Here is a 13,935-nt window from a genome sequence, read left to right on the forward strand (position 1 = left end):
TTAGACCTCAGCCCTTTTCTATAAATCTTAAACGTTATTATAATATGTAATTACCACACTGCCCATTGTTGCACAAATATGTTTGTACAAAAATGTTTGCACTGCCCCATAAAATTATAATTATATTTAATTTAACAGTCCAAAACTTTTTGACTGACTTGGCCTGATCCATGTTTAACCCATATCCTGACTGCTTTGATTGTGCCTACCATGATATTTGTTTCAATCTAAAAGTTTCCAATTCAAAGACTTTATGTATACATTTGTACAAATGGGTTGCCTTGCATCTTTATGGGATTTCTTGTCAGTACTAGAGATATTCCTTTTGATGTATGTATTTTTTTTCTCTCCCTAAATGTGTTCTCCTTTGAATTGTTTGTTTTTTGGTGTTTGTGCATACAGCATCTTTTGTCTACCCTCTCCTGTTTTGAAATATATTTGAATGATTTATACCACGCCTGGAGGGGTGGAACTGTCTAATGAATGGCACTATATATGTGTCACTGTATTGAACACACACACTTTTGTATAGCACCTGACGAAGCTCACGGCGAAACGCGTCGTCCTCATAAAATACTTAATGCAGTAGTAAGTTGTCCATCTGTTCCCTGGAGTGTGCAGTCCCTTCCTTGAAGGTCCATTCCTCTTTTACATTTTATATGCCTGCTGACTAGACTTGCACCTCCAACGGGGTTTTTTGGATGTGCAGGAGTCCCCTTTTTTTCCCCCCTCTCTCTCTCTCTCTCTCTCTCTCTCTCTCTCTCTCTCTCTCTCTCTCTCTCTCTCTCTCTCTATATATATATATATATATATATATATATATATATATATATATATATATATATTTATATATTATATATATATATATATATATATATATATATATAGTTCAATAGGTTGTAGTTAAAATCCCACTAAATGGGAAAACTACGCCACCTGCTGTTCTACATGCCTGCACCAAGCTTCATATTTGCAAGGGACTATGGGTAATCCTCAGTGCTATGGAGGATATGAGAGGTAACGTCTGTATATGTCTGCAGGGGCGTCAATTGGGTATGGCAGGCTATTGCAGCTGCCATACCCTGGCTCCAGGGGTAAAAAAATAAAATGTAGGCCTACTTTGCGTTTAAAATCTTGATTTTATCAACTAACTGGCTGTGCGCATCAGAGGAGCAGCGGAGCCTGTCATCAAGGGGCGGGCTGTGTGTGTGTGTGTGTGTGTGTGTGTGTGTGTGTGTGTGTGTGTGTGTGTGTGTGTGTGTGTGTGTGTGTGTCGAGACACGAGAGGAGAATTAAAACACTCGCCCCAAAACACACTCGCCCCTATGTTTTTCGCCGACCGAGGCCGCCAGATATACCCGGGCGAGTGTGTTTTGGCTTTTGGGGCGAGTGCTTTTGGACGAGGCGTTCTTGTGAACAAGCAGTGAATTAAATCACGTGTCGCCGGTGGAATACAAGTCGGAAAGAAAATAATCAGGAGCTCAACAACATATAAGAGGATACATGAGCTATAAATCTGTGCTAGATGCAAAGTGTGCATATTTAAGCAAGTATTTTAAAACAGTGAAAGCTACCGAGGAAAAAGAAAAAAAAAAGTGATAAACCCCCGCCGGCCGCCACGACTCAAACTAACGACCACGTTGTGAATAATTATAAACAAACAACCTCCTGGTGCCTCCTGGTTGGGGGGTAATTTGACCAAAACCGAAGGTATTGAAGAGGAGAATGTTATGGTCATCAGAGATCAGAGGATCTAGCAGCTGCCATTCTGATAATGTTAGGAGCAATGGACCAGGCAACAGTGATACTACGAGCAGGTAGGGTCCCGTCCAAAGTGTTTCTAAATGGACTGCAGTCTGCACAGAACCCTATCCATCAGATCCAAAGTATTATTATCATACTCCTATTACAGAGAAGATTTCATACCCCCCACTTTTTGCAAATTTAATTGTGTTTAATCTTTTTGATAATAAATCGGTAAAATCAGGCAAAAATAAGAATTAAATAGCATAACCCTAACCTAACCCGAATCCTAACCCTAAAACCGAAATAAAGTAACCAAAAACTGGAAAAAAACGAACCCAATCCGCCCAGAACCGCACAAAAATTTCGCGCGCGCGCGCACGGGGGGCTCATGCACGAGCTGCCATACCCTAGCTTTCGCTGAACTGACGCCACTGTATGTCTGTGGACAAAACTAATGTTAACTATCTTGAAAAGCACTTAAAAGTTAATCTGGGTTAACTGACTGAATGTTAACTATATTAGACTAATTCTGACACGTTTTTATTGGGTCAATCATTCATTTTGTGTATGTTTGGTTACTTGTAAAAAACGTCCCCAGTACAAGTAGCTGACAGATTGTGTTGTTGTCTTTCCAGACAGACAAGTGCTTTTGGTGTCCACATGTGCTGACATACACTGTCTCCTATGTCCATTTATTGTCAATGCCGGTATGTTGTTAAAGATTGTTGTAATTTCATGTTTTGTGCAATTCATGTGATTTGATAAATACTTTAAAATACTATGAAAAAAACTGTAAAAGTTCATGGTAAAAATATACTAAATGTATTTTTATATTTTCTGTATTTGTTTAAGAGGACAGTCTTGTTTTATAATGTTTTATTTATGTAAACTGTATCAAATCCACTATACGATCACTAGATCAGTAAGAATACTGTGTATAGTATACTAGTTAATCCTCAGTGCTATGGAGGATTCTCATGAGACAGACAAGTGCTTTTGGTGTCCACATGTGCTGACATATACACTGTCTCCTATGTCCATTTATTGTCAATGAAGAATAAACATCCTGAGCTGTTACCACCACCGAACTCCGAGTGTGTTTAATTCAGGGAGGAAACATCTAACATCGGTCACATATATATAAAATATTATATTGTAATATTATATATTAATATTTTTTTATTCTTCTATGAAGTTATAACCTACTGACAGTGCTGTCTGAATTGAACTGCTTGAAATATGTACCAGTGTTATTGGACATGAAACTGAACCTGATGTGGCTTTGTGGTATTAAAGAGCTATGGTCATGAAGTGGGGTGTCATGACTGAAAGAGGGTGCATCTCGCCTTTCCGACACGAACCCTATACCTAACCCTAACCCTAACCGCACGCGGAAGCCACTAGTCGGAGTGGCGAGATGTCGGAATGGAAGGAGCACCCCCTGAAAGAATAAGGTTGCAGATACAAGCGGCCGAAATTAGTTTTCTCAAACGGGTAACCCTAACCCCAACCCTATTGTCAAATAATATAAGAAAGAGGCAAAAATGTAATGCAGAGAAAATTGAATGCCTCAACTATGCTTATCAGTGTGGGGGTACCCCAGTTCAAATATGATTATTTTGGGTGGCCGGAAAAGGTTGAGAACCACTGCCTTAGAGATAGGGTGAGAAGTTCAGTCACCCGAGAGAGACTGAACCACTGCTCCTTCACTTGGAAAGGAGCCAGCTTAGGTGGTTCGGGCATCTAGTACGGATGCCTCCCGAGCGTCTCCCTATGGAGGTCCTCACTGCACGTCCCACTGCTACCTTCAAAAGAGGCATAACGTTCTAAAATTCAATAAGGTCAGCCAATTGAAGTTGTTTGTTCATCAGTCGATTTTGAGGCTAAATTTTGAATCTGGACAAGGACCAGTCTGTCATTGTTATTTTTATGGCAGCTGTGTCACAAGACACATATCAGTGAAAGGGTAATAATTAAGTAATATTGTATGTCTGTACTCACAAGTTTTAAGGAGTTGAGGTGAATGTTCTTCTTCTTGATCCAACCTGTAGGAATGAAACACACATTTATATGACACATGTACACACTCACACACAGACACAGTGCATTAATTAATGCCGGAGCTCGGCTCAGGAACCTGCCTCCTACGCTCCAGTACCTCTAGAATGCGTTCTGTCACCTCAAATGCACATAGAATGCAATACTTCTTTATTTAGACTATTTATTAATAATTCAGCTTTCACATTTCCTCCTCAATGGAGAGAGAGAGAGAGAGAGAGAGAGGGAGAGAGAGAGAGAGAGAGAGAGAGAGAGAGAGAGAGAGAGAGAGAGAGAGAGAGAGAGAGAGAGAGAGAGAGAGAGAGAGAGAGAAAATTGACAAGTGATCAGGCAAACGTGTGTTCTCTCATCCTCAGTAAATAAATAACAGCATCTGTCCCTTAGCCTGATAATCAGACTGAAGCTGCTTGGAGCTTCAGTCTGACATTGGCTCCAGTGTAGGCAATTACAAGGGGGAGGGGATTAGATATATATATATATATATATATATATTTTTTTTTTTTAAATCCTAGGTTCACATTTACAACAAGAGGCAGTCCACTCGGGGTCTATGGTCTGGAACCAGGCTATCTGTCTCTAGTCGTCTGGATGTGTTGTTACCGAGCTGGGCAGTGCATATCTGTCTGTGTTCTGTGACTGTTCCTGACAAAAGTCACTGATTGGTGTTGCTTGTGAAAATGCCATGGATTCAAATGCGCAAAATGAAACATGTCGTGCTGCCCAGCAGCTAACCATAACCTCAGTAAAACTATGCCTAAACCTAACCTTAACCCTAACCCTAATCTCAGTAAAACTATGCCTAAACCTAACCTTTCTGCGGTCTCTCTCGTAGCGATAATGTCTTTCTCTGTCTCGCGAGTTAAAAATACAGTGTTACTCTGCTCAGTTTGGCTAACCGCTTCATTATCCAACCTGTCATAGAATATTTCTCTCATATTATCCATTTTATTTTCAGCGCTCCTCAACGTTCCCCTAGCGTAGCTTCCTGGTTGCTATGTTGTTGTTGTCGTCGTCATCAGGTGTGGGGGGGAACAACAAAAGCCAGGTCCGCCTCGTATGAAAGCCCCGCCTCGCGCCGAAGCCCTCCCTCGCGCCTAAAAACGAGCATACCTTTCCAATTTCCTAATGAATGCCAATCTCCCTGCGACATATATATACTGTATATGCACACCGTATATTTAGGCGTGCCCAGGGATCTTTTGGCTATGCCAGGTGTGCCTTGGCACCAAAACGGTTGGGAAACACTGCTCTAGTATTTTATTTAACCTTTATTTAACCAGTAAAAACACGTTGAGACACAGTCTCTTTTTCAAGTGGGAACTGGCCAAGATGCAGCGTTAAAATTACACGCTTATACGCTTAACATACGAATACAAAAACAAACAACAAAATAGTCATCCAAGATAAATCACAAATACATAAGATAACTCCAAGTGATACACTTTACACAATCGAAAAAAAAGCCAATAATCAAACAAGAAATAGTAATACACACAGTGTACAACCAATACAAAATAATAAGTAGTAGTTCATATAGCTTAATGAAATTAGCTCATCATAGGCACCACTCACTTCACACTAGGTGTGATTTTTCCTTAGTGGGAACACTCTGAGAATATATTACAGCGGAAATAAAAAAATGCTTTAGTTACTCCACTGCACCCCCCACATATCTGGTCAATGGATTTTTTTACTCGATGAGGTGTGTCTTTTCCTCGAACGCGCGGTAATAAGTTGTAGCCTAATATTACTCTCCTCTAATCAAAAAACCCGAAAATGAACCTAAATTAAAGCCATAACCCTTAACTAATATAGTTGGTTTCAACATTTTGTTTAGCCTGTTATTATAGCGTTTTTATGTGTGCAGGTGGGTGTTTATTATTGTACAACTATATATATTTTGTAATATTTATATTTTATATAAAATATTCGAATATATTTGAACAATAAAAAATTAATTGAAATGTAATATATATTTACAAATAACATTTAAAAAATGTAACAAAATATAAAAGACAAAGATGCAAACATTTTCAATAGTACTCCATTTTCTGTGTGGGTCACATTTCAAGTTGTGTCTTAAAATATCTCTCACAAACCATGTCAACATGGAATGACTTCACACCTCTACTCACTTGAAAGTAGCCAGTCCAACAGAGAGCAGCTGATCTTCTCCTGAGTGTCCTGGTTGATTGAAGCTCAGGTCGAGCTCTTTCAGATGGGAGACGTTGGAACACAGAGCTGAGGCCAGACAAGAAAAGCCTTCCTCTAAGACCAGGCAGTGTGACAACCTGCAGAGAAACAAAACGTTTTAACAAATTGTTTCTGATATTCACATAGAGATCCACACAGAGAGAAAACACATTATTCACCTCAGAATCTCCAGTGTGCAGTGTGGACTCTTCAGTCCAACAGAGAGCTGTTTCACTCCTGAATTATGTAACTCATTGGAACTTAGATCCAACTCTATCAGACTAGATGAGTTGGAACTGAAATGTGATGATAATTCCTTACAGCATTTCTCCGTGAGGTTAGTTTGTCTCAACCTGAAAAAAGATAGATAGATAGATAGATAGATAGATAGATAGATAGATAGATAGATAGATAGATAGATAGATAGATAGATATTTAGCACCTTTCATGACATAAATGCTATTTGTATGCCAGCTGAATGGTCAAATATGTGTTCCATTGTGATCAGGTTAACATTACAATATTATTACCTTGCTTTTGTCTGTTATGTCAAGCCCAAAGAAAAAGCATATCGACCACCAAATCATGTTAAAAGTTGTGGAATTACTGTGTTTTTCTTCTACTATGGTTAAGGGTGACAGAGCTAGGAGGGTGGGGTTCTCAGAGACTTTAGAAGAGAGAGCACTGGAGAGAAAGAGAGGAATTTTACACCTCTCTTCACATGCAGTGTGCCATGGGACAGTTCAGACTATTTTAAAAGAAAGATTGAATAACCATTAAAAAGGTGTTTTTTTCGTGTGCTTTCAAATTAAATTATATGAGAATGAGTGAGTAATTAAGGGGGGGGGGCATAAGTTATCTATCCAGAAATGGATAGATAACTTTAACACAGAAACAGAAACAATCATCACATTTCTATAGTTATAACATTATGGAAATCTGTTATAACATCACCATCAACTGATCTAACCTGAGGATCTTCAGTCTGCATTGTTGACTCTCAAGTCCAGGAAAGAGCAGCGATACCCCTGAATCGGTCAAGTCATTATAACTCAAGTCCAGTTCTTGAAGACTAGAGTTGGAACAGAAAACCGAGGCCAGATTTCCACAGCAGCTCTTTGAGAGGTTACAGTCATTCAGCCTGAATGGAGATGAACACATATGAACATATTGTCTTATGTAAGTATCTTTGCCGTCAGCTTCGATAACTGTGTTCATGAAACTGGATCATAAATAAATCATATTCTCATACATACTGTACTGTCACCAGGATAATGCATAATAGATCCTATTAGTGTCTGCTATTTTAGTGTGTCCACCTGTGTTGAAAAGGTGAAAAGGATTGTTTCACCCGTTTATCCTGGCCTGTTTAATTTCCTCTTTTTGTTCAGTGCATTTTTAGTCTTTGTGTTAACACTCTGACTCGGTTTTATCTAAAGTTACCTCTTTCATTTTGGACTTCTAATTGTCTTTTTTCGGATTAAAAACATGTGCCTCTGAGCCAGAGTTTTTGCTAGTTTACCCATCTATGAACCTTTACAACTGAGCCCGATCTGTTTTCTGTGTACTGCACTATGTCTGTTAATAAAGCCCTTTTGAACTGTTTAACTTATTGTCTTCTCTGAAATCAGTTATTTCCATAAGAGGAAGGGAAGAAGAAGAAGAAAGGGGGGGCAAGGGGGAAGAGAGATCAATAAAAAAACAAGCTAAAAACAAACAAATTATCTACATATTTACACATATTACCGGATATCTATCCGATGCTGTAAGTACCTGAGGTAAGACATAAGGTGCAGTAAGTACCTGAGGTAAGATATAAGGTGCAGCAAGTAATGAATTCCCAATGTCCACACAAAGGGTATAATCCAATAGACTTTACTTGTAACTTTGGGCATGTACAAACAACAACATATGGAGTAGGTCACAACATACGACTGACGTAAAAGGCTAGAGCGGACCTGCTTTTTGGCCGTCGTAACGTCGCTCTCTTAAAGGCGAACACACATATATAGCATATATGACATCTCCCCTTTTCAAAGTGTGTTCTTTTCTTTTCTTGTAAACAAAACACAATTATACAGCCAATGTACTTAGGACTTCTTCTCAGAAACAACAAAACAACATAGCATCATCAATGCATACGATATTTCTGTTTCACATCCTTCGTTTTTCTCTTTTTGTTTTACAATCAGCAAAACATTGCACAAACTGGATTCCAGAGTTTTTATTTTATTTTATTTTAGTTTAGTCTCTCATACTCACAGAGTCAATCTGTCCACAGGTTTGCCCAGTATACCAGACTGAGCAAACAGTCCATGTGTGAACAACAGTCCATCTTTTGTAGGCGGTGGACGGGCATTGGGTGTCGGTGAGGCAGTGTCAGTGGCAATGTTAGGGTCAGGCTGCTGTGTAGCAGCTTCATGTTGCTGTCCATCTGGTGCTAGAGCTGGTGTGTCTCCAGCTGGCACAGGAACATGTTGCAGGTGACGACGGTTGCGCCTCAGTGTCGCCCCCTGTTGTGTCTCGATGACATAGGAACGTGGAGTTGTACTGTCACCAGCGATGACAGCAGGTGTTCCTCATGCGTGCTGATGGTCCAGTTTCACAAGGATAAGATCACCAGGCTTCAGAAATAGCAGAAGCTTTGCTCCATGGCGAATGTTGAAGTAGAAAGCTTGTTTCTCCTTCTCCTTTGCATCCTTGCTCCTGACAGTTTTCAGGTTAGGCCATCAAGGTTGAAGGTTTTTCTCAAGTGTTGGAAGTGTTGTCTTAATCTTCCTGCCCATAAGCATTTCAGCTGGGCTCACTCCTGTGGTGGTGCATGGCGTAGAGCGGTGGCATATGAGAGCGAGAAGAGGATCTTTCTGTTGTAGAATCGTTTTTCCGATTTGAACCCCTCTCTCTGCATGTCCATTTCCATGCGGATTATGGGCACCGGACGCTATGTGCGCAAAGTCAAACTCTCTAGCGAACTCTCGGAAACCTCACATGCAAACTGAGGCCCATTGTCGCTCACGGCCTGGTCCGGGCAACCAAATCTGGCAAAGACTGTCTTTAGCTTTAACACCACCTGCGAGGCATTGGTTGTAGGCATGTGGGGTATCTCAAGAAACCTGGAGAAGTAGTCTGACACAACAAGGTAGGTGTGCTTGTTATGACCACACAGATCTATAGCAATTATTTTCCAAGGCCGGTCAGGTAGAGGGGTTGAGATGAGGGGCTCTTTACGCTGTGTGTGTCTCATCTCACGGCAAACCTGACAGGACTGGACTTTCTGTTTGATTTCAGATGATATGCCAGGCCACCACACTGATGTGTTAGCCCGCTCTCTGCATTTTGTCAGACCCTGATGTCCATCATGGATCCGATCTAGAATATTTGCTCTCAAAGGGCTTGGGATTATCATGCGACATCCCCTTGTGATAATTCCATTGTACTCAGACTATTCACTCCTTATAGGGAAGTCTCTGATGGCTACTGGAACATTGGCCACGTAGTCTGGCCATTCTCACTTGACACATTTCAACACCATCTGCAGGTTGCTGTCAGCTGCTGTGGCTGGTCTTATGTTCTCCAGCCTTTGTGGTGTAGCTGGCATGTTATTAACAACGGCTGCAATGTAACACGCCACATCTGAGTGGGTGTCAGTCACCTCTGTCATGCACTGTAGTGGACTACGTGACAGGGTGTCCGCTACAGTCACGGTCTTGCCTGATGCATATTTAGCAATTGGTTTGAATCTCATTAGTCTCATTAACAGTCTCTGGCACCGTATTGGAACATTGTCCAGGTCCTTTTTGTTCATCAGTGGCACCAAGGGCTTGTGATCAGTGACTAGCCTAAAGTTCTCAAGGCCCACAAGATACTTCTCAAACCTTTCACATGCCCAGACGCTTGCCAGGCACTCTTTTTCAATCTGGGCGTATCTGGTTTCAGCCCCAGACAGACGACGTGAACAATAGGTCCTCTGGAATGCCTCCTGCTGTGCGTTGCCCCACGTCCATGCAGTTTTAGATCTCAACATACTGTTGACAGGTTTGGGATATATTTTCCTAGGTATGTGAACATGCCTAGGACTCGTCTCAGCTCCTGCACGTTTTGTGGTGTTGGTAGCTCTCTGATCGCTTTGACTTTATCAGGATCGAGTTTCATACCTGTTTTGTCGATCACCTGGCCAAGGAAGTGAAGTTGGTTCTGTCTGAACACGCACTTTTCTTTGTTTAACTTTAAGCCAGCAGACTCGACTCTCTCCAGCACATTGCTCAGGTACTGGTCGTGCTGTTCTCGAGTGTTTCCATACACCTAGATATCGTCCATGTAGACAGCTACTCCATCAAGGCCATCTAGAGTTTCAGCCATTTTCCGTTGAAAGATTTCTGGAGCACTTGTAATGCCGAATGGGAGCCGCATGAATGAGTATCTCCCAAAGGGTGTTATGAAGGTGGTTAACTTGCTGCTTTCGGTGTATAGAGGTACTGTATCTGCCTAAACCCTGATAGTAGGGGCGGGTTAGTGACATGAAAGTTCACTTTGTTATACAAGCACCACATTTTCCACAAAGTTTCTTCTGGACGTACTTTTTCACAAAAGCCCGTTAGCCACACAAAATGTTTCCAAAATGGCTGCCGGCGAAAGACATGCTATGTGGTTTTTGACCTGGATTGTGATTGGATAATCCAATTTTGATTATTTTGGCATCAGAATATAGTTTTCACTCCCCCCAGCCCCCTCCCTCCATTAGCCAAGCAAAAAAAAATAATATGGCTGCCAAAGACATTTATGTTCATCATGTTTTTGTTTTTTTCCTGGATTGAAATTATTTTGGTATCAGAATATAGTTTTGATTCCCCTCCACCCCCTCCGCCGTTAGCCACGCAAAACATATATATATGACTGCCATTTTCCAAAATGGCTGCTGGCGAAAGACATTTTATGTGGTTTTTGACCTGGATTGTGATTGGATAATCCAAATGTTTTCTGAAGGTGTACTGTAAAAAGGTTGCGCAGAATGCGCACCAATGAGCTAAGCTAAGGGACCAACGGGACACAGGTGGAGAAATAAAACAAATCACAAGGTAACGAGACAAGACAGGAAACGTTACGACAAAATAAAAAAACACAAAAGTAAAGTAAAAACGAAGTAACCTCTTAAAACAGGACAAACTAACACATTACAGTACTGTACTGTTATTGTACAGTACTGTACTTTACTCTACTGTACTGTTCTGTTATTGTACAGCATAGTACTGTACTGTACTGTACTGTATTGCTATTGTACAGTACTGTACTGTATTGTGCTGTATTGTTATTGAACAGCACTGTACTGTACTGTATTGTTGTTGGTTACCAGTTCACGATTCAGTGAAGAATCTAGGCCCTGAAAAATCCATTGGCATTCTTTTCTTTCACGCTTTCACTGGATGTGAGGTCGTGTCAGCCCTTTGTGGGAAAAGGAAAAAAGACCGAAACCCGGTAAGTGTGGCCTGAAGTGTCTCATGTCTTCCAGAAGCTCAGTCAATACCAACCAGTAACAGTGCATGACAAGAACAGCACTGGTGATGGGGTTGATGATTTAAGATTTTACCTGTTTGCATGAAAGCCGAGGTCCTATGATGTCATTCCACATCTCTTGCACATCATGTGAAGCATACCACTTATCAAGTTGCCCGTGTCTGAAGCCAGGCAACTCTATGTCAAATTTATACAGAGAGCCCTGCAGCTGGGCATGGCGAGCAGAGGATGACATTTGGCAAGTAGAGTTGATGACACTCTACCAATTGCCCAGATGTGTGAACAACTGACAAAATGCCGGTGCAAGACTGAATGTTGTGGTAGATGCAAGTGCTACCGCTTTGGCCTTCAGTGCACACAGCTGAGTGCCTGCAAATGTGACGATTAGAACAATTTGTGATCCAGACATGGGGGGGCGGTAAAAACTCATATGTTGATACAAAAATAATCAAAATCCAGTCACAATCCAGGTCAAAATACACATAAAATGTCTTTCCCCAGCAGCCATTTTGGAAAGTGGCAGCTATATTGTTTTTTTTTTTGCGTGGCTAACGGGGGGAGGGTGCGGGGGGAGTCAAAACTATATTCTGATGCCAAAATAATCAAAATTGGATAATCCAATCACAATCCAGGTCAAAATACACATGAAATGCCTTTTGCCTGAAGCCATTTTGGAAAATGGCAGCTATATTGTTTTTTTTTGCGTGGCTAACGGGTTTTTCTGCAAAAGTAGGCATTGTTCATGCCAAATTTGGCGCTTGTATCACAAAGTGAACTATTGTAACATAAAAATAGACTTAAGTGCCCGCACTATGAGGCAGCGTTCAGTGACGGGAACATGGTTGCGCCACTCAGCTTTGCAGTTATTTCCTCAGCAGTTTGGAGGACGTACCTCTCTCTCCTTACATTTTCATTTAACCTTTTCATGTCCACGCAGATGCGCACTTTGCCATTTTTCCTTGTGTTCCCTGTGTGTGTGTGTGTGTGTGTGTGTGTGTGTGTGTGTGTGTGTGTGTGTACAAGGCTGTGTGAGTCTCACTGCATGTATTTCGGGTTTGGTTTGCAGATGCGGCCAGAGCGTGTCGTGTATGCATCACAGTCCCCAGTGGGTGGGGGTGCCATGGGTATTGGGCGTAGCGGGTGGAGAGGGGATGTGTGTTGTGACTGCATGACCTTTATGGGGGGGCTGGCAAGGTGGGTGTCTGGGTTGTCTGTGTGGAGCTGTGGTGGTGGTGGCTCCGCGACTGGAAGGATGTGGCGGCGGGTTCCTCCTGTACGTCCGTCTGTTGGATTGGATGACGTGGGAGCGTGATGTCGGTCGTATCCCTTAGGGGTCTGCATGCGGACCACCTGTCCCTCTGCTAATGGGTGCAGTGGGCCACTGGACTTCTACGAGTTTAGTCGAGGAGACGGGTGCTGATGCGGTGGGTGTCCCTCGGAGCCGGTTCCAGTAGTCTGTTACACACAGTGATGGCTGCACAAGTCTGTCGCGACATCAGACGGTCAGCAGGGGAGCCGAGCATCGGATCACGGGGGATGTTTCTGAGGCTCAAGAGATTGAGGAAAGCGGCTGTCCCATCTCTGTATGATTTCTCCAGTAGCTGTTTGGCACTGCGGACTGCTCTTTCAGCAAGCCAATTTGACTGGGGGAATTCAGGGCTGCTGGTGGCATGAACACAATCTCATTGTTTGGCAAAATCCCTGAAATGTTGACTGCTATATTGTCGGGCATTGTCAGAGAACAGGATGTGTGGTGTGCCGTGAACTGAGAAGTGCCTCTTCAGTTTGGAGATCACCGTTGATGATGTTATGTCAGGGAGGAGGTCAATTTTAAACCACCCAGAGTACAAATCCACAAGTACTTGGTAGTGTTTGCCATGCCAGTAGAAAATATATGTGGCCACTGTGGACCATGGGAGGTCAGGGACTTGGTGGAGCAGAAGGGGCTCTTTCTGCTGGTGAGGCCTGGTGCTGTTGCACACCGCACATGAGACGAGCTGTTCCGTGATGTCTTTTGACATCGATGGCCAAAACACCCCGCCTCTAACCCTGCGCTTGGTTGCGTCAACACCTGGGTGGCCATTGTGCACAATGCTGATGTAGTCTTTGTGGAGAGACTGGGGGATGACTGCCTAGTGGCCCTTCATGATAATTCCGTCCTCTTCAGTCAGTTCATCTCTGTAGGGGAAGAAAACGCTGGTGGCAGGCTGAAGCTGGCTCTGCCTGTCTGGCCACCCTCGGAGGATAACTGCACTGAGGGCCTGTGCACCTCGTCTTTCACTGTGTGTTGCCTGAGTTCCTCCAGGCGGGTTGTGGAGATGTAACTGACCGACATGACGTCAAAAGTGTCGTGGTCTTTAGGGATCTGGGGAGTGTGTGGGTGTGGCGCTCTGGACAGGCTAATGTCATAGCTTTGCAACTGAAGCA

General features: G+C 42.5%; 1 protein-coding gene across 1 annotated transcript in view; it reads right to left on the reverse strand.

Moving 5' to 3' along the window:
* The window catches only part of LOC311047081 (NACHT, LRR and PYD domains-containing protein 3-like), a gene marked incomplete at its 3' end in the record, with an annotated part of 109,565 nt that overhangs the window by 29,023 nt on the left and 66,607 nt on the right, over positions 1–13,935 (reverse strand). The window contains exons 7-10 of the mRNA XM_084059666.1: positions 6,968–7,138; positions 6,177–6,350; positions 5,940–6,095; positions 3,748–3,791 (exon numbers count right to left, since the gene is read on the reverse strand). Coding sequence (XP_083915792.1) covers positions 3,748–3,791; positions 5,940–6,095; positions 6,177–6,350; positions 6,968–7,138 — 545 coding nt within the window. The remainder of the gene's footprint in view (positions 1–3,747; positions 3,792–5,939; positions 6,096–6,176; positions 6,351–6,967; positions 7,139–13,935) is intronic.

The sequence above is a fragment of the Gymnoscopelus microlampas genome, assembly GCF_963454915.1.
Source record: "Gymnoscopelus microlampas genome assembly, chromosome: 6".
Taxonomy (NCBI): Eukaryota; Metazoa; Chordata; class Actinopteri; order Myctophiformes; family Myctophidae; genus Gymnoscopelus; species Gymnoscopelus microlampas.